Here is a 21365-nt window from a genome sequence, read left to right as displayed (position 1 = left end):
TACTTTTACTTTCATATTCAGTAGGTGAACTATGTTTTTTCCGCAGTCTTCCTCCTAGTGTTTAACACAGGAGTGATGAGGAGCTCAGTTTCACTAAATTGGACATTTAATAGATTGCTTTGAGACCTCGGTGTTCTTTCCAGCTAATTCCTTTCTTTCATGAGATCTTACCCACAAATTATCTGAGGTCACCAATATCTCCCACTCCACTGCTTTTAGTTTGTCCTTCCTTTTCCTCCTCTTCTAAACATCATGCATGTAAGAACATTTCATAGTCACCGTCTCAAAAAGTTGTATTTCATTTTCTCAGCTGGTTCTTTCCAATCTGATTGAAGCAAATCTGTGTCTTCCCACTAGCTATTTTCTCCTCTCTGACATTAGAAATATGGTCACTGACAGATTCCTGCTGATATCATGCTTTCCCAGCTGATGTTCATCTCCTATTTGTTTTGTTATTCAAATATTTCAACTACATAGACATTATCGTCCAAATTCTATGCCTTGGATAATTCCATCTGATATCTTAAAGAAGCTTTGCTTACTTGATCTCACTGGTTTGGTAAAAACATTTGTATTTTAGGAAATAGCAATCTCTCTTAGTTACTGAGAACTACTAGACTTTACCGAAGCAGGTAAACTTTTACATACACAAAATGGTCTAACAGGGTAGTTGGTAGGTAGTTTTATTTACAGTCCACAAAAGATAACACTTTTACCAACAAACCTTTAAGTAGATCTCAACATGTAAAACTATCACCACACGTAGCATAGCTTTTATTCACAGATTTTTCAGTGGCTTTAACGTCTCCAGTTTATTCTAGACTACAAGCAAGCATGCGATACACAAAGCAACTCCTAAACAAGCTACTTTTTTTTTTTTTTAACATACCAGTTATACAAGTTATCCTGAGAGATCTTTTAGATCATTTGAATCTTGACTGTGTACTAATATTTCCAGTTCTGCCTGTTCACCCCACACCTTTTTTCTATTAGTATAAAGACACCTTAGGCACTTGATTACTACCTCACTTATCTTCTCTGTCCGTCCCATGACCCTATATGAATAACCCTATTTCCTCTCCTCCTCCACCCCCCGGTTTTTGAGCTGTTGTCTAAGTTTCTGTTGTTTATATTTATCCCTGGAATTTGTCATCCATCAGGTATTGTTTAAAAGGTCTCTTTTATTAGGGTCAAAAAAATCACTGCTTTTCTTTGTATTAAGCATCAATTACATTCTAATTGTTTCCACAATTCAATCTCTCTCAAAAAAAAAAAAAGAGAGAGAAAGAGGTAAGGGGTGACAAAGAAAGTGCACTTTACATCAAATGCACGACATGAAAGCATCAACAACAGACTCACTGAAAACCATTATTAGTTGAAATGAGAGAATTACCTATACTGTACCTTATTTTCCATACCTGTAAAGTCAAGATAATAACTTACTTTGTAAATATGCAGAAGTCTGTGGTTGAAATGCAACATGTAGGAGTGGGGTACCATAATAAGAAAACTAACAAGTTTATATATGCAACAGAATGTATTAAGATTACGAAGTTAGTTTTAAATCATTTATGAAACCAAAGGTATAGCAAAATGAAATATGTAGTCTTTTCAGCTTTCCTTATTAACTACCTGGCTCCTTAGCCATATAAAAATTAATAAAAATATATCTTCTATGAGCAGTGTTATCTGAACACATCAGTATACAGCAGAACTGAACATCTTGTAGCTTTACAGGCATTTGAGTTTGTTGGTATTATACTATGGTTTGGAGATAGACAAAAATCTATTTCTTTCTTCTGTCTTGATTTATGCAGAGCATAAATGCAACTGAAGAAACAGACACTGCCTTCCACGTATATTACTGTAATTGTCACAGGAGACAAATACTAGCCACAAAAATGAAACAAAAAACCCGCAGATGAGACAGGTAGAAATCTGCACTGAATACTTCAAATTGCGTGGCTTTTGTCAGGCTATATTTTTAGTTTACTGTCCAGCCAGCCCTACGTTCTATTGTTCCATGACCACTGAACAAAAGACAATAGCATAATGCAAGATACAGAAACAGTCACTGTTATTACTGCAGTTCAGTCTGACATGCTCCAAATTAATTAGATTTTTCCTACGCATTTGATTCCAAAAGAAGAAAAAAAACCCCAAACAACAAACGTTACTGATTGGGAAGCACAAAGAAGAGGTGCTGCAGTGGCTATTTCAGCAGTGAGCTGTCTCTTCTGAACAGGGGGTTCTGGAATTGCCTGCCTGGAGAAACCAGGATAAACAACAATATACATTTTGAAATCTTGATCATTCCCCAATCAAATTGCTCTATACCTGCCTTTCTCATTTCTTGCACATCATCATAAAGCACCCCACACTTCACCTGTTGACCTGATTACAGGATTATACTGTCCAACCTCATTTTCAGAAAATCCTCTGCACAAATACCAGAAGAAAAGCTGTTAGGATTTTACCTCACTAGTCAAGCACTTAAGACAGCTCTCCTCCTATGTTTGCATTACCACGTATCTTTTTCCATCTTATTTTCTCAAGTCAAGGGGACTATCCTAACCTTTAGCTGCACTCTCTTAGTTGAAGAGGCAACAGATGGAGCAGCTTTCACGTGTCCCATCCAAAATTATTCTCCCATACTCCCCAAAGTAGAATCCAAAGCATATGTTCCTCATGCATCATTCTGGGTCCGTATTACTTACTTTATGGTTTCTTGTTGTTTTTTTAGCTCCCCCGACCCCAAGCAGATATAGTTTCTCTTAATTTGACTGTAAATCTCCCATTGCTCTCTTCTATATCTTCTCTGTAATTTACTTTAAAAAACATAGTTAGGTTAGCACCATGTGAACCTGATTCTATTATCTTAGAGCAGTGATGCAATCAGCTTTGGAACCGATTCGATAGCTTTATATTTAGTATGATCTATCTTTAGCCCTAAGTACAATCGAACCAGTGACAGAACTACATTCTCCTGTTCTTCCCCCCCCCCCCCCCCAACAATTTATACACATGATGTTTACTGTGGAAGGCAACTTTATCATAATTTTAAATTATGAAGGAGATACTACAGAAAAAAAAGTATACCTGAAATCATAAAAATCAAACCATGTGAATGTGCAATACCTGCTACAAATCTTGGGGGGGTGCAGGGGGGGATAAAAAAATACATTTTTTCTTCATTTTTTTTTTAAAGAAAGTAAGTGGAACAAAGCTGAAGCAAAGGAAGTGGCCAGTGGCCACACTCTCCAATACAAAATAAAGCAACTGAACCAAACTGATGCATACAATTGTCACTGGAATGCAGTAAGAGTTTGGAAAGTTTACCTATGTGTTTCTAGACTAGTCAAAACTAATGCGTGGCGGTACCACTGCCATCACTTACACCAGTGCACCAGCGAGGACACCTAACTGAAGAGTTCATAACATTCTTCTTTCTTAAACACTTTGTGTTGTTGACTAGTTAAGTTTCCATCTGGTAGAGAAGGCAGAGTTGGTACTCCTTTGCTAATTTAGGGTAATTGACAATCATATAGGAACAACCTCTCTTATTGCAGATTTGCTGCACTTTACCTACAAACAGAATTTTTTTTCCAGTGTCCTGTTGAACTCTGCTTCACGGAAGCGTAGAAAAAGGGTGGACAGCTCAGTGACTGCATCCTGCTCACCATGACTGCAGGAGAGTTAAAGTAGTTAAACCAGGGCTTGTTAATTAAGTGCTTTAAGATGGAAATCATGTTGCAATCTCATTTTTAACAGTTCTTCCTCATGATGTTCTTCCATATCTGCCCATTACTGTCATCTCTATACTGCTGGTATTTTCCTTAACCAGCCTAGAGCCTCTGAACAGTTTTCTGTTCCTTCTAGGACAACTCATCATTCTTCAAACAACGTTAAATAAGATGCTGCCATGCCCCTTTCCTCTTCACCTCTTTCATCTACTAAGGTATCAGGGATCTTTAGCATACAGGCTTGTGTCTGTGCAGCCAGATGCTCACCTCCCTTTCTTCACACGCACATCAGTACTACCAACTCTTACTAGTATGGGACAAAGAAAAAAAAAAAAACAAGGAAAAGACATAGTTGATGGGCCACTGACTTAAAGTCCACTCACATATGATCCTTTATTCTCATTCTTCCTCCCAATCTTGTCAATTTAAACAACAGCATCCAAAACTAAGCCAAGAAGTCTGATCACCTTCTATCAACACCAAAGACTTTTTGGTCCTTGCTTTGTGTGAAGTTGTCTGCAAACACGCAACACAGAGAGGACTCTGATGGCAATTGTTCTGCCCCTTTCACTTCATTGGCTATGTAAGTTTGCCATTTGCCTTTTCTTGATCTCATTTTCAGTTGTTTCATGCTATTCCATCACATTTTGATGCCATCAAGTGCACCAGGAACCTACCCACCTACATTCTTTACAGCACCTCCTCTGCAATACCTTGGAACACCTATATACAACTCAACCCTTACTTCAACATAATTATTTCCTTAATTTTTTTTCCTCATACTTGTCTTTTTTCTTAATTATTTCTTTTTGAGCGTAATTCTTCAATTGTGAAAAAAAACATTCCTGCTCCTAGACAAAGAGAGAAGATTTCTCACCACTCCCGGTGTATTGTATACATCATCACGCAGAAGAAACTGAAACCTCTTCAATGCATTGCTTCACTAACACTTTCAGGAGGCGATATTTCAGTACTATCTTTTCCCAGTATATTAGACACACTAAGTCCTTTCTACTTCACAATCCGCCAAATCCTTTTCATTTTTTCATTAAAAAGGAAGAAAAGAAGAGAAACTTAAACCCTTGCACAAGCTATGAACATGTGCATAGAAAATTGGAGGCAAGGGAAATAATTAACAAGTGAGAATTGCTATTAAGGTCCATCTAACTAAACAGCTTATAGGAAAACCTGTAAGGTTTAAGACTGAGCCACACAGATTAAAGGCAAAAAGTTAATGCCTATAGAAGTAGAAGACAAAAAGGTCTATGTAAGTTGTCATTATTAAAATGCCTCGGGGAAACTTTCTTATGGTAATTTAAACTGAAAAGGTTAAAACCTTAAATGGTATTATGTTCAGCCTGTATGCAGTGCTTCCATACAATGAAAGAAGAACATACAACTTTGCCCTTGCAGAAACACTAACTGTTGCTATGTGACTCGTTAACTCCACAGATTTAAGGGAACAGCCTAAAGAGAAACATGACACAAAGTACTTAAGCTTCAGCTCAACTTTCTAATAGTCTAGGGAGCACCAGAACCAGCATTTTCTATGAAACATCAGTTAGAAGTCTAAAGCATCAGTTACATATTACATGTACATACTAGGAATCAAAAGCTCCATCAGAGTCAAATACTCTCACAAGAGCAAGTTTATGAAATACCAGTTTACCTTCTGCAGCTTCACTTTCACTGAGCTGGAAATACAAGCTGAGTTGGTAGATTCTTTTTAACCTTTTGTGCATGCTTTTACAAAAATAGTTTCTCATCTCACCCATGAATTGGTCTGATTTTCAGTCGGTGTCCTGCCTCTACCATTTTTTTAGTATAAAATAAATCATGTTACTGAATAATTAAAATGTAGACAAATTTTGTATTTACTAGAAGTCTCCATAATATACATGACAAATATGTAAATACTTATAAATTAACTGGCTCACACCACACAAAAGTGAAAGTCAGCACAGAAACTACTCATTATTATTTGGACTGTTGTAACTAGTAAGCTACATCGAATACAAGTAGTATTTAGTATCTAGCATTAATACACTTTAGTAGTTCACATCTTTACAGTACATCATGATATGGGAGATAGTATTAAGGTTCAGCGCAACACATTTTTTTGTACTGTTCCTTACTTTTTTCATGCAGACTGTCTTGTTCACCATTTTTCTTCATTAGATCTCAAAAGATCTTTTGATCTTGCATATATCAGCCTACATGTAGGTGCTTCCTATAAAGAGTCATAAAAGACTTTGTGCTGTGAAGTCTGTCTGCTATTTTTAATATTTTATGTCTCTCAGTACACAATCACTAAGTGTAAGCCTCCACAGCATGAAGATCAATCTGCTAGGAAGCCAAAGGCTGTAAAACTGTCCAGTCTTTCTGATGAAACTCAAAGGAGTAAACTTTTTTAAAGTAAAAAGTACCTCAGTCACTTGATATTGAAGGCACGTATTTTTGACACGAACTTTCTTCACCAGAAATGAGATACTAAGATCAAACTGTAATTATTCCATTATGATTGAGTACATAATACTATCAGTAACAAAAAGAGGCATATATGTTTTGGCATGACTATGTATGACAGTCTAAGGTTTTTCAAAAACCAGGAGAGACTTACATCCTTTCATGAATCTAGCCTTGAATCACACAGAATTGAGAGCTTGTCATTCCAACACCCAACTTCTGTGGAATCTCAAACTGAGACTAAAAACAGGCAGAAGACTACCTGGGAGAGATCACAGAGAACCTCCCTTGCTAGAGCACTGCTTGCACTTCCCCTTTGGCATGCTGGAGGTGCTCAGATCTTCAACAACCCATCGATACACCACAGGAAGTCCACAAAAAGGTACCTAACACAAAACAACTTGCTTTTAACTGAGAATAGTTATGGCTCCTACTAAAAGCAGAATTCAATCTCGTACCAGATCAAGCTCCTCTAGACTAGGATCCAACTAGCTTCAGGATTCTAGTCAAGCGTAAATGAAAGATGTAGGAATGGACAAAATCCTGGGAAAGTAAAGAAGTAGAATGCTGCGTATTTACACATCTAAAATGTTACTAAAAAAATTCCCTTTAGATACAGAAAATTTTATTTAGCTAAGGGATTTTTTTAATGTCACATTCTTAGGTGTGACCTCTGAGGAAAGACTAACAAGTTGGAATTATTTAATTCAAAGATGAGATGAAAGAGTATAAAGCAGCATTCAAATATGTAAAAGGCTGTCCCAAAAACGAGAGAAAGAATCTATTCTCCACATCTTTAGAGAACACCATAAGTAGTAACCAGCTTAGATTATAGCAAGAAAAAAAAAACAAACTCAGGTTAGACATACGGAAATTTTTTTCTGGTAAGAATTGTGAAGCATGAGAGCAGATGAAGCAAGCATCTCAGAAACAGACTTTGTTTCTTCTGCCTAGGGAAGGAGATGGTGGACTTGATTTTGAGGTCTCCGTCCAACCTTCTCTCTCAAGGTTGAAATCAGTCACTTGCACGTTTGAACTTTACACGTGGTAAATAAACTTTCTTCTTTAAAGGGTCTTGTAAATTAATTCATTATGCATTCAAATCTTTCTTCACATGAAACAGGATACAGTTAGTCCTTGGCTTTGTGTCTACCGTTTATAGCTCTATGAAATTAGAGTCTGACAATACCTATGTTCACACCCTCCTCGTAACCGTCGCAAAGCTACGGCTACCAAGATTGTACTGGAGCTGCAGAAGCAGAGGGAAAGGCTGTGTAGCAGCCCGTTCCAGGAGAAAGGAGAAGTTTAGAGAAAAAAAAGATGTAGATCACTTCCAGACAGCCTTTGAGACTTGGGTGAGAAAAGTCAAGGCATTTCTTTTCTACAAAAAAATTAATACTGAATTACTTATGTCTTACAAAATAAATTGATAGAAATCCCAGCAACTTTTGACTTTCCAGATGGTCCAAGCTCAGGCATCTATAACTGTCTCCAATGTGCTGCGTCTCAGTGCAGCTTTTATTTCAATCCCTCCTAAGCTCATGGTAAAACCAGACTTTTAGTAAATGCATTTAATTAAAAAAAAAAAAAAAAGAATATACAAGCAAGAGAAAAGTAGCCCCAATATCACATGCTTCCACCTCAGCCCCTCCATCCAGAGCAAAATGAATACTGCTTATTTTCACAGCAGTCACAGAACTTTGGGGGCTGCAAACAGCCGCAGGAGGATGTACTGTGGGTAATTCACTAGCAAGGAAAACTCAAAGTTTGTTGGGTAAAGTATCAAAGATTAACCCCATGAAAGTCAGGATACTCCAATTAATCTCTGGCATCAGCCATTAAAGTGGATTTGAAACTTTCTGTTAGCTAAAGACAATACAAAAGGAAACAGTTAAAAGTGGGGGTGGGGGAAGGAAAGAACTGGAGGAGCTGGCCTTCAACTTCTCAGATTTACTCCAAAAAAGACTTAAGTTTTTGCAATTAAGAATGAGCTACTCCAAAACAGTGAAAAGCGCACTAATTAATTGTTCAACGAAGCCTACACAATCCATGATAATTTTAATTATATTAGTGGCTTCAAAGATCGTACAAGGAGTTCTAAAAAGAACAGCTTCTTCACACTTCATCTGTTACCGCATACAACTCAATTTCTAAACCTGCTCCTTCATCTATGCTAAATAAATGGCAAGAAAAACAGCATTTCAGTACTACAGATTTAAAGTCCCTGTACAACAGCGACAGAACATTTGCTGAACAAACCTGTATTTTTCTACATTGTCAGACAAACAATCCAGAACTGGAAGTAAAACTTGCTTCCCCTTATCATTTAGATAAAGCTCTCTGAATCACCTGCAATTTGCAACTTTCTAATGATACACCACTCTTGAGGGAAACAGGAAAGAAAGAAAAATTAGTAGCATGGAAAGCCAATACAGGTGAAGGGCTGGAGAGGAGGAAATGCTTGTTAGCATTGGTTGACAATCCTAGGTTTTTTTACTCTGAATTCTGCTGTTTCTGAGATTTCCATCATATTGCCAAACATGAAACACCAGAGGCTCAATCCTTTGGAGTTCTCCTCCAAAGAGGTAAAAGTAATCTTACATAGATAACGGCTATTGGCACGAGATTTGTTGTACTTTAATGCTGTCCAAACAAATGACTCATACAAGGAGGCTTTCAATTCTAATCAACATAAACCCCTGCTTCAAACCTGCAGTCGGTATAAAACCTTATGTGACCTCTCACACTTTTTTACAATCAAGTCTACAGCTATTTGCATATTCTAGACAACTATAAAACTGCTTTACTTTTTATATCACTTAACATCATTAGTCACGTTCCATTACGATACGAATCTGTTGTGCATGCAGAGGCATACGAACTGTACCACAGATACCTAGTACAGCTTCACAGAGCGCTAGGGTGCAAAGAAACTGCAATATCCAACCATTTTTTATTGCCATTAATGTCTTGGTGTGGATGCCTCTTGCCCCCTGTCCAGGTTAGTTAACTCTCTGGGGTTTCTCCCTTTCAAATAGGAGTAGCAGAGATCAGCTGTTAGAAATAGAAGACCAGCTGTGATTCTCTGGGAAGCTACAAAAGGAACCATTACACTGAATTTAGCACCAGCATGCGTAGAAAAATAAATAAATCTGGTGTCCTTTCTGAAAAAGTTCTGGGGCATAGTTTCCACTATATTAATTTTTGGTAAAGAAGATGTAACATGAGCTTAAGAAAACTTCTATGAAGTTCTTATACAATAACAAATTTGTTCAGCAACTTTTTTTTTCTTCCTTCTTTTAAATTGTTCTTTTCTTGGGTCCCTCCCGATCAGGGACAGCTACTTGCATGGGAATGCAATTCCACCAATGCAAATAAGTAGAGTAATAGTATTAGAAATACTTCAGCAATAAAGTTTTAGGACACTCCGCAAGTGAAAAAACACTTAAACATCATTGACCCAAATTCAATACATGAGAAGTATGTATGTGAAGAGTCTCACAAGATTTGAACTTTCTTGAGAAGACATGCAGAAGACAGCAAGAAACTTCATCTGTGAGTGATAGCAAAGTAGCTCCATCTAAACCAACCTGTTAGATGTGGAAATTCACCATTTTTTTTGGTATTAATTTCAGCAATTCACTCAAGCAAAATTTGAATTTTGCTTTAAGTTTGTGCTAGACCAACACATAGTAAAGGTGAGTTTAGTGCAAGCTTAAAAACAGTATGTAATTTAACAGATATGTTCTAACTCTAAATTCTGTGAAACTGACTCAGGAGCTCTGGTCATAAATGTCTTTCAAACCCAGAGCAACGGTTGCAAAAGAAATGAACCCTACAGGGTAAACTAGGTCTACACTTCTGGTAATGTTCACTTTCTGGGCTGTGAATTAACCAAGCTCTGCCTTCCACCACTAATCCTAACTGTAGCACAACATGTGGGAATTATAAGCCTTCGATGTTTAATGTCATCTCCTTTGTCTGAAAAACATAAACTAGGATCATAAGGGTAAATGTCCTTTTACAGCCTAGTTTGAACAAATTTCAGTATTATCCACGGTTTATATCAGAGTTCCTCCATGTCCTGATGGCCTTGGATAACTCGTAGCTGCCTGCCTTCCTACCAAATTGCTGGAAGGTCAGAACTTTTTTTGCTACAGCAAAACCAAAAGCAACCCCCATTCACAACCCTAGAGACAGTATTGCAACATTTAGGTTATTCTGATTTTGACTTTTCTATTTAAATAGGGAAGAATAGCCTAATAGACCTTTTCAATTAAATTCTTTCAGTTTAACACATTTCTTCTCACTTTTGGAGTTTCTCTGCCATTTCCTTTACACTTTTTGCTTCGTTTTCATCTAAAATTTGAATGTGAGGCTTCAGCATTCTTCCTTATGTTTAAGACTGCTTTCTGCTCCAGTACTGCATGCGTGAGAAGAAAAGTGCCTCAGAAGCGGTGCTCTAAGTACCAGTTCTTTCTCTCAGCTGTCAGTGCAGCAACAAATGCTTGTGAAATACATGTGTACAGATCAGCCATTCCAATTCTTCAAATCTGCAAGATCTGCCCCTGACAGAATTTTTAGGGCACATTAAGATTACAAATATGTGAGAAACTTTTAAGAGAAGACATTCAAACAGGAGGAGAAAAGTCTTAACTCTATGTGTCATCACTTGCACATGTATCACTATGACCATCAGGGTTGCTGAAAACCTATCTAAAAAGCGTTCTTCAGCCAAAGATTCGCTGTTTTAACTACTGACATCTATATTGTTTATAAACCGACGTGTTACAAGGCATTAGAAAGCTTTTCTTTCTCACTGCTTCTAGGACAATTAGCACAAAAATAGAATGGCGTAATCTTGTTCAGCACTTATGAAGAGAAGTCTTTCCATTTTAGGCCATGAATACATAGCTGGGTCTGGAGCAGCTGTGCAAAGCAGAGCCAAAATTTGACACTGTCTTTAAAGGAAGCTCTTTCCCCTCTTCTACTGAATAAAGAAAATTAAAATAAGGTAAAAATCAATGGAGCATCAAGACGAGAACTTTATGCTGTTTCAGTGTCTTTACGCAATGCAGAAGGCAATCGGTTGACTGTTAAGTCTTCCTAGAACTCATTTCACATTACAACAACTTTCACTTAACAGAAAGCACATATAAACACACCAGACCAGAATACCGAAGTGCTCGGCGATAAGTCTTAGAAATCTTGAAAAAATACTTATACTTTTGTTAAACACTTCTTACATGCTTTATATATTAACAAAAGTTCAATTAGCAAATGATCGAGGTATTTGATGGTGGGAAGGGGGTTGCCAAGTTCCTTGTGTTTGTGGACAGCAATTGTATGGTACACTTAGCAAACAAGCTCGCGGTACTGCTGATAACAGCCATCTCCTGGTCCCCTGCCACAGTGCTGAAAACTTACATTCCCAGTCCAGCACCTTGGCTCTAACACCTCATCTCCCTCGAACCTGAAATCTGAGAATGAAGACTATCTACCACAGCTGCTTTTGAGAGCAGGAGATCAGGGTAAGCGGGCAGCAAGGGAATATATGAAGGGCCAAAAACCCCAAAAAAACTCCTCGACTGAAGCTGCTGTAGTACAACATAAGTATTTTTAGCGTAATAATAAGAGTTCACGATCACTGCTGCAAAATTTGAGAAGGGAAAGACTAGTACCAGATGTTGTGTCATATTTTATTTTTCCAGTACAAAACCAAGAACCCTGTATATCGACCTAAATACTCAAACAGCCCATCATTATACCCTGCATTCATAAAAAAGCAGTCTTAGCTAAAAAGCTGTGTCTGACTTACAAGTTATCTTTTATATTTCTATACTGCATTTTTGTTTAAGACATTTACCTGACTCTGGTTCTTTGGAGTAAAGCAATCATCTTTAGAACAGAGGAAGGATTCCGGCTCTTAGAGAGAACTTGCCTGCACTAAATTAGTACGATTTCCTTGTAATAAACTTTTAAACATGAATGGGCTATTACTCACCAGATTAACCCACTTCCATGATTTTAGAAGACTGCCTAAAGCTAGATGACCAGTCTGCTATTCCATTTATAGACCCTTAATTTCAGTCATTAGAAACTGAAAGGGCTTAATACTTCCAAAATTAGGACCTTAATAGCTGCTGGAAGTTGCATCTTCACTTAGCAACAAACAAAAAAAATCCAGAATTAGTCTTGGTTTAGACACGACACTGAGAACAATGTAGACATATATCCTGTTTATTCAGCAGCAGGCAAGGACGTAACAGCCATCAGAACTGGAAGGCTCTTTTACACCACCATCACAATACGAGCAAGCACTACAGTTCAATCTCAGACTTGTTTACCTAGTTTTAGTACTCAGCAGAAAAAAAAAAAAAAGACAGGACTTTTTTTTATACTGCAAACATCATCCAATAAACCCTTAAGTACCACAAAAGGTTACGTCACTACACAATACTAAAGAACTTTGGTTTAACTAATATTTCAGGAAAGTTTTCTACTGGCAACGCAATCAATTGAAGCTCTGTTGCTAGAGATAAGACTTATCCTTTCTGAATTTTCCTTCATTGTGACCCAAAGGAATAAAGACCAATAGACACATACTTGCGAAGGCTGTGCTCAAGACATTGTTCTAAGTGATCTATGGATATACACTCACATACACATTAGTATCCTTAAAGAAACAAAATTCTCAGTGACATACTGAAGAGACTTTGGTTTGTTACGGAACATTAAGTAAAAAAATAAATATTGTCATTCAGCTTAGAAAACTGACAAGCCTCCAAAGGGGCAGGGTGAGCCTTCTTTGTAAATTTCTGATCCACTCAACACTTTGGAGTACTTATTTCATAAGTAGCAATAAAGACTTGACATAATCTGTGCGTATTGTGACAAGTAACATAAGGAGTTAATTGACATTTTCCTACCACATATTTTTAGACAAACATAAAACCGATGTGCTGGATCAGACTCAGAGATCCATTAGTCCAGTTTCCTTTTAGAGCACGATATTGGAAGCATTTGCGAGGGTCCTACAAGGTCTGCTTCAGGTCTGTGAAGGACAACTGCCCTACCTGTGTGAAACATGAAGGCCACTGACTAGATACCTTCCACTCTGAAGTCAATTACTTTAACATCTTTCCAAAACACCAGTTACAACTGAGGGTATTAACATAGAAATGTAAATAAATTGACTATTAATAGTAAATTTGGTTTAAAAAGTAAGTATTTATGTCAGCTATAAGGAAAAATTTACATTTTCCCATGGTAGGTCTGCAAGCTCTGACAGAGATAACAAGCCATGAAACACACGTTTTAAACCATCTGCCTGGTAGACTCTCTGGAAGGAAGACCTAAACAGAAGCCAGCACTTTTTATATTTGGGTTTTATTTTCAATAGGGTTTTTTTAATTTGTTTTTACCTTTTAAATGCTTCAGCAGGGTTCCTCTCACATTCCCCAGGTTGCAAGAGACTTTGAATAGCGGGATCTCTTAGTTTGTCCTCATATCCCTGGATCAGTCCACTGCGGCAGATTTGTGTAACTAAACCTCTAATAAACCCTCCAACACACAGCGTGTCAGAGTCTTGGGCCCTGCAGAAATGGAAGGCTAGCGCCTGACGATGTAAGCCTCTTTGTAGGTTTGCAGGTGAGCTTGGCCACAGTAACTCAGTACAGAGGGCCGTCTTCCCACTACCGGGCCCTCCTACCAACAATACACCCCAGGCAGCTCCTTTCCCAGAGACAACACCGGTATTATTCCCAGAATTCGCTACAAGACATGGTTTGTTGGCAGCACTACTGCTGCAGTTAGCTTTCTCCTGGAGGCAGTGCTGAAGCTTGTGGAAAACCCACTCCCTACAGTAAAACTGCTTTCCCTGCAGCAAGCTGGTTTGAGCCATTTTATAAAGCTTCTTCTCTTGGATTTGTCATAAGCAGCAGTACACCTTCAGCATCTCCGAGTAGGGAGGTACGCATTCATCTTGCACAGAAAAATCTTCTGCTCGGAACTTGACAGAGGTTACGGCAATCAGTTAACCTTTCTCGTAGAACTTAACAGCCTCTTCTCAGGAAGGGTGTCACTCCATTTGTATGCTTTATTATGATTAGCATAACACAATCATAGTTCAGCTGACATCATGAAGTGGTGTCTGATACCAACGCTCAACAATACTTCTCATATGGCTCAAAAGTTCATACAGCTCCATGGCTGCATCTGTAGTTTATGCAGTTGTGTGTGTTCCCAGTATACAGGGGAGACAATACATCTGGAAAAACTGAGGGAAAGCCAACTTTTCAGTGTATACTAAACGCCTTTCAACTCTAGGCATTAATCTCTCCGGATATACATCCAGAAAAAGCTGTCCATAATAAAATGTTCCTTCTGGGAATTTTATAGAGAAAGTGATTTTTCTTCAGAGCACTATATACATACCACAAATGTGGGTAAGTACCACTTACTAAGCAACGGTCACTTTGGACAGCGGGCTTTGCAGACTTCATCCATCTGGGTGAGCGTCTGAGAAGTGCTTCAGATTGTGGTTTCTTATGCAGTACAGACGACAGGAAAAAAAAAATATGTTTTCAGCTTCTTATTTCAATACATTCGTAAGTGTCTTCTTCAGGAACCTGGATTCTTACTGAACCTGTTCTCAGGTATCTTAATCGCAAGATGTCAGAAGAGACAACATCTTCCCCTAGAGCTCTGAAATAAAGAAGACAGCACTTTTAACCCTACATGCAAGTCATAATTCGGTCAATTGCAAATGCAGACAACAAAGAATAAAGTCAGGGGCTCTTATTCCTTATTTTTGCTTACACTATTAAAGCAAATTAATCTAAAAAGCTGGTTTGAAGAAATTTGTTGTTACAAGGTACGATTAGCCACATATAAAAAAAAAAAGGTAACAAAAAACCAATAAAGAGATGTGACAGTGGCCTCAAAACCACAGGAGCAATAAGTCTTGCATTTTCTCCTGCAGAGAACTGGACGTACCCCTTCGTCTGAGAAATATTCTTCCTAACAAGGCTTCATCACCGAATTCTCTCTTCGCCCGATTTTTCTACCGCCGGCTACGGGTTTGCCTGGGTTTTTGTTGTTTTTTTTTTTTTTTTGAAGTTTATTTTACACGGGAGAGCTGCCGACGGCTCTTTGCACACTTCTTTGTTCACGACTCGCCGGCAGCAGGGCGCCCGGCGGGCTCCAGGGTCACGGTTTAACACCCCCACCGCCGGCACCTCACGCCTCCCCGCCGCCCTTGTCACCGCTCCCTTCCCCTCGGCTCCGGCCCCACCGTGACACCCCCTTCCCCGCAAACAAAACCCTTTATCCCGGGCTCCGCTTTCTTTCAGCCGAGGCGCGGACGCCCGCACGGCTCGAAAGTCACTTCGGCAGCGCCCTGGCAGCCCCATCGCCTCCCTTGGAAAAACCCCCGAGTCAAGCGAGCAGCTGGGGAACTCCCCCCTCCCCGCCCGCCCTTCATCTGCTTCTCCTACCCCCGGCGCGGAGCACACACGCCCTGTCCCCCGCTCCCCTCCCCCTGCACACACACACACACACACCCGGCTCCGCACAAAGATCCCGGGCACCGCACCGCACCCCCACCCCGCCGAGGCGGCCGGCCCCCGCCGCGGCACCCCGCTGCCAGCCCGGCGGCAGGCAACCCCCCCCCCCCCCCCGCACCGCCCCCAACCCCGCGCACCGGTGTCAGTCCCCTGCCCACCTCAGGCGGCAAGTACAGCCCAGCCCGCCCCGCCCGCCGCGCAACGGCCGCCCCGCCGCCAACCGCCCCGACCGCCGCCCCGCCAGGGACGAACCGCCGCCCCGCCAGGGACGAACCGCCGCCGCCGCCTACCCCCCGCGGCCGGGCGAGGGGCCTCCCCACCGCCGCTCGCTCACCTCCGCCGTCGCCCCAGCGGCAGCAGCAGCGGCTGCTGCTTCTGCTCCTCCAGACCCTCCCCGCGGCGGCGCGCCCCTCCTCTTCCTCCGGGCCCCTGGGCTCCCGCCCCCGGGCGCCGCCGTGCCAGGCCCGCGGCCAGCCCGGTCCGCAGCCGCCTCAGCCCGTTTGGTACTCTCCTCGGCGCCTCCTTGACCCCCCTCCGCCCGGCCCCGCCCCGCCGCCCGCGGCCCCGCCCCGGCCCGCCCCCTCCGGCGCCAGCCCCGCCCCCTTCCTCTCCAGCGCGTGCGGCGGCGGAGGCGGGGGTAGATGCCGCCCGACATCTGGGGCGAAGTAGTCCGAGGCGGAGGGAGACGGGCGGCGCGGACCCCACCACCGCCCGCCGGACCCTTCACCGCCCCTCCCGCCACCCCGGGCTTTGTCCCGGCCTCCGCCGGCCGCCCGTCTCCCCTCAGCGCCCGCGGCGGCGGGACCGTCCCGGCGCGGCCCTGCAGGGGGCGGCAGCGCGGCTCCCTCCGCCGGGGGCGGCAGGCACGGCCTCACCGACCGCCCCCGGGGGGGGGGCATGGGCTGGGGCCCGCGGTACCGTGCCGTGCCCTGGGCGACCGGGCGGAGCAGGCCGAGCGCGGTGCCCGCGGCCCGGTCCCGGCCCCTCCAGCCCCGGCCTGGCGTCAGTTCGAAGGCGGCAAAACTTGAAAAATGAAGGTGGTGGCTGGAGCCAGACCGGCCGTGAAACGGGGCCGGGACGCTTCGCTTCTCATCCCAGCTCCGGTGCAGAACGGGGCCCTCTCACACACGACCTTCCTCTCTGGTGTTTTAACCGAGCGCGGGCCTAGTAGCTTTTTGTGTTCCCCGTTCTGCCGCACCGTTGCCTTTTCCTCATTTTGTCCCGACCTGGCTCATTTCAGACAGAACTTCATTGCACCGACGGAGGCAGCGCAGCAATTCCAAACGTGCTTTTCCCCCCACCCCTTGCATCTGGTGATGCACACAAGCAAAAAACCCCTTTTTGCAAGGCTGCTGGCAGCACCAGGGCTTAGCTACTACCAGCTCTGGGCTTAGCTACTACCAGGTCTGGGCTTAGCCGCAGGGACGGGGAGCAACCCGCGCCCTTGGCTTACACCACGCCAATATAGCGATGCTTCAGCTTTGTTATTCGTGGGTCCCTACAAACCATTGGAAACGTGGACCTTAATATGGAAGAAAACAGGGTAGAACTTGCTCCTGGACACCTTTGGGAGGCCCCTGTGAAGCCCCCTCCACCCGTGACAAGAAAGGGGAGAGAGCTCACCTATATTTTGGGTGCTCACCTTTATTTTGGGTGCGCTTTAGCAGGCAAGGGAAGGATTTTCATTAAAATTTGCTCCCCTCGGAGCAGAGCGCATTATTTGTGATGAGGCACTTTTCCATTAACGGTTGGATCAAGGTCTTTATGATTACTAAATAGCGCCTTCATTTTAGCACAGCTCTGTATGGTTACATATACCAGTAATTAAAGTATTGTGGCGTACACACTGAATATATCCACATGATACAACAGAGTGATTTAGGGCCCTTCAAGGAGCGTCCTGAGAGTCTTTGTAGGAGGCAAAATGAAAAATTAAATAAATTCAGTTGGTATACTGAAGAGCTTAGCAAAACAAGTCTGCCTGCCTCTGAAAACCAGTAGAACAAGTTTGAAGAACCTTTGGAAGCAGTGAATTACAAATTTGCAAAGCAATTGGGAGTGGGGGAGAAACAGAAATAAGATTAGTAGTAAGAAAGAGTTGTGTGGTTGTTTTGGTTTTTTTTTTAAGATTTCTTAGTTGGGTTTTTTTAAATATGTACTTTAGGCAAATAGTCTTCTCTAGGCTCCCCCCCCCCCCCACCAGCTGCACCACCCTTCCATTTTGAAATGTTGTGGAAACTCAAGACTTCCAAAACAGATGCTAATACAAGTTCCAAGAGACTTTGAACTAGAAAATCTTTTCTTTTTTCTTCTTTTTCTTTTAACACTAAAGAAATAGATAACATTTGGAGTGATGGAATTACAGGTCGGGTCAGCTGAGCAGGCTAGAGACAAAACAGGGAAAGAAATTGTAAAAAACCTGCAAGAAATAATTGCAGATTCAACACTTGAAGAGATAGATCTTAGGCACAAACATTAGACTGGTGAATGATCTGGGGGGGAAAAAAAAAAAGGATGAAATTGGACAGTGGTGAGACCCAGGGGAGGGTGCAGCTTCCGCTTCTCTGGTGACCAAGACACAAATGAAAACCCAATTTATATGAAAAGGTGCTGTCGGTTTTCACAATATCCAATATGAATGTACCACAGCAGGAGGAGTAATAGCATGGTTTGCTAAAATCAGAGATACTTAAATGTAATCACGATGGAGTTCCAGATAATTATAGAAATACTAACCTCTCCACGCTAATCCATAAATCCTACAACCAAACAGATGACAATAATTTGATTTTAGTGTGGGACAGAGGACACAATAATTAGCCCCACCAAACTTGTGCGTACTGCATCTGAGCAAAGCTCCCCGTCAGGATCTCACCTCTGCAGCTGACCTGAGGAGCGTGAAGTACTTCTGGGAATGACAAGGGGAAGGGAGGGGGGAATACGAGTAGGAAAAAAAATGCAGCAGGCCTACGATATAGTTAGACCCTTATCACCGGCAGGATTTTTAGTCTTTTGTTCAAAAGAAGACAAAATATTGCAACATCCAAAGTATGACCTGCACACTTCTTTCTAAAAGGATGTATGTATGACCTAAAGGTGAAGGTTGGTAGTGGCCCTGCATTGACCGACACCCCCCCGCCAAATTACTATTAGGAAGCAAAAGCATATAGACACTTTTGATAAATCCTTTTTAAAAAAAGTCCTAAAGAAAAGTTCAAAGAGTTAAAAACCTGAGATTGTCATGAAGGAAGAGGCATAGCTGCTTAGCCTGGGATCTTTCATCTGTACACAAAAAACTAAGACCCTGAAGTCAACCTTCAAAAGCAAGGAAGGCATTTTGTTATCAAGTTTATTTGCGTAGTACCTCCTATATATAACGTGACAGCTTAGATGACATCATCCTAGTGAATTATTATAGCTAAGAGTCAGATATTACTGATACAATTGTGCAATGTTGTAGTTAATGAGACAGTATAAGGATAAGAACCAAACCTTATTTTGTGGTTTTGTATAACTTAGTTTGACATAGATAGCAAACCAAGCATGACATAACTGGATGCAACCTTGCAGGCTACAAGACTGACAGATAAGACCTAAAAGAGACACAAAGAAGATGAAACAGATCAAAATTTCCTATCCAAAAAAACCCCAACCCAACAACCAACCTTCTCCTTTTAGCTTCAGTGGTCTGAAGCTGTAGTAACCTTCCCGCTTAACCTGAGCAACACGGCAGCACCTGCCTTTAAAACATGAGGGGAGGTTTGTGTCACGCACAGTTTTAGGTCCAGTTTTATGCTTACTTAAATACTAGTTAAGGCTAAGAAAATAAGAAAGTTTTAGCAAAAAGATTGCACAAAAAGTTGTAACATTATGAAGTCTGCGCCAACAATGAAAAACCCCAGGGGGTGGGTTAAACAAAAATCTGTTAAGCTTTCTAAATGATTTGCTGCATCTTTTTCAGAATATTAGAAAATACTATTATGTGTTTTTCAATTATTTTAACAGTTTCAATATGATGGTTTTTTGGGTATGAAAGCAGTCAGTCTTGATGGGCAAGGGAACATAATTGATTACAATGAGAAAGGCAGCATGAGGCTGATACTTAAAGTTATCAAAATCTGAGCCATCATCACATACGTAAACTTTTGTTTGCTTTCTACATAGTTTGTAGCACTATTATCAGTTTGTCGCTTTTCTGAGCGTGGCTCAGTCCCACTGCAGGTCCCGCCGTCCAGGTACATGCGCGGTCCAGCCAGTTTGGAGCTGACTCTGCATGCAAAGGGAGCGGAACTGCAAATCCTTGCGTGCTTGTAAGGTCTTTGGTAAAGCTTTTGGTAGGCAGTGATTCACATCCCAAAATAAATGTTTTGCAAGGGTGGGCCTGAGGCATGATTATGTCCTTAACATGTAGTAGTCATTTTAACTACTTTTCTAACTTTAAGTTACTGATTTTCATGCATAATTATGTATAATGCAGGTACTTTCATTCTCTGACAGATAAAATTAGTGAAGTTGATGGTAAATAAAGATAGTGTAGACTTAGCATAACAAAAAATCTATAATTTCCCAAGCGAATAGTGGAAGTCTTACCACGTGAAGTATTTAGGCAAAGGCATTTCTCCAATACTGTTTCAGGTCTCAGGCCCAAAATCTGTCTAGGGCGAGATGCACTTTCACCTTGGGCTTCTCGGTGTCATGTAAGATGCCTCCAGAAAGTCATCTCAAAGTCCCGTACGCTGGCAGCCCGCGTTCAGCCTGGCATCCACTGCAGCGTTCGTGGGTCCCTTTCGGCAGGGCTGCCGCTCCACTGCTTGCTTCTCGGCCTGGGCAGATGCCTGGGGTTGCTCTGCCCCACGCAGAGCTCTGTGCCTCTCCTTGTTGAGCTTCAAGAGGTTGCTGCCAAGCCGGTTTTGAAATTCCACAAGCTCCCTCTGGAATGAAGCTTGCTGTTTGCCATGCCAGTGGCTTCTCCAGTGTAGCAGAACACCCTCCATGAGTGGTACTCTGTGTCACCATCCAGGCTGGCAATGAATATGCTGGAAAACATCAGCCCCCGGTGCTGATCTTGGAGCCCCCCACTAGTCGTTGGTTGCCACATGGATGTTGCACCACTAGGTGCCATTCTCTGAACCAAGCCGTGCAGCCAGTTTCCAACCCACCTAGTCATCCATTCCTCCAGGCTGTAATTCTTCAGCTCCTAAATGAGTGTGCTACAGACAATGTCAAAAGCCTTCCTGGGGTCTGGGTTAGGTCATGTTCACCATTTGCTGATCATCCAACTATGAAGTCAACGGTGCTGATAAAGCAGTTTGTCTATTTTGTAACATACTTGGGACTGGACTCCAAGAGCATGTGCTTCGTGAGCTCCTCAAACTGAGGTGAGGTTGACCATCTACCTCCCTGCATCCTCCTTGCCTTTTTAAAAGAAGAACATAACGTTTTGGGGGTTTTTTCCCTAGTTATCAGGGACTTGCCCTCATCATTGTGATTTTCAATAGATGAAGGCAGTAGTGTTCTTTGACACAAGAATATAGCTAGGAAGTATAATAGTCCCTTTCAGCTCCTTCCTCAAGCCTTCCTTATTACCCAG

The 21365-nt window shown here is 41.9% G+C and overlaps 1 protein-coding gene across 6 annotated transcripts in view; it reads right to left on the bottom strand.

Moving 5' to 3' along the window:
- ANKRD50 (ankyrin repeat domain containing 50) overlaps positions 1 to 16271 on the bottom strand; it is a 43734-nt gene extending 27463 nt beyond the window's left edge. For 5 of the 6 annotated variants that reach the window (XR_008576963.1, XR_008576964.1, XR_008576966.1 and 2 more), the window contains exons 1-2: positions 16110 to 16271; positions 13634 to 14915 (exon numbers count right to left, since the gene is read on the bottom strand). Coding sequence is in view for 2 of the 6 variants with exons in the window: in XM_054824691.1 (XP_054680666.1) it covers positions 13634 to 14112 (479 nt within the window). In the remaining 4 variants the exon portion in view is untranslated. Of the gene's footprint in view, positions 1 to 13633; positions 14916 to 15206; positions 15365 to 16109 lie in introns of those variants that run through there. The other variant, XM_054824692.1, reaches the window with a different exon arrangement.
- Between the last annotated feature and the right edge of the window lie 5094 nt (positions 16272 to 21365).

This window comes from Grus americana, chromosome 4, assembly GCF_028858705.1.
Source record: "Grus americana isolate bGruAme1 chromosome 4, bGruAme1.mat, whole genome shotgun sequence".
Taxonomy (NCBI): Eukaryota; Metazoa; Chordata; class Aves; order Gruiformes; family Gruidae; genus Grus; species Grus americana.
The sequence above is the reverse complement of the archived record's forward strand: the minus strand, read 5'-3'. Positions and strand labels throughout refer to the sequence as shown.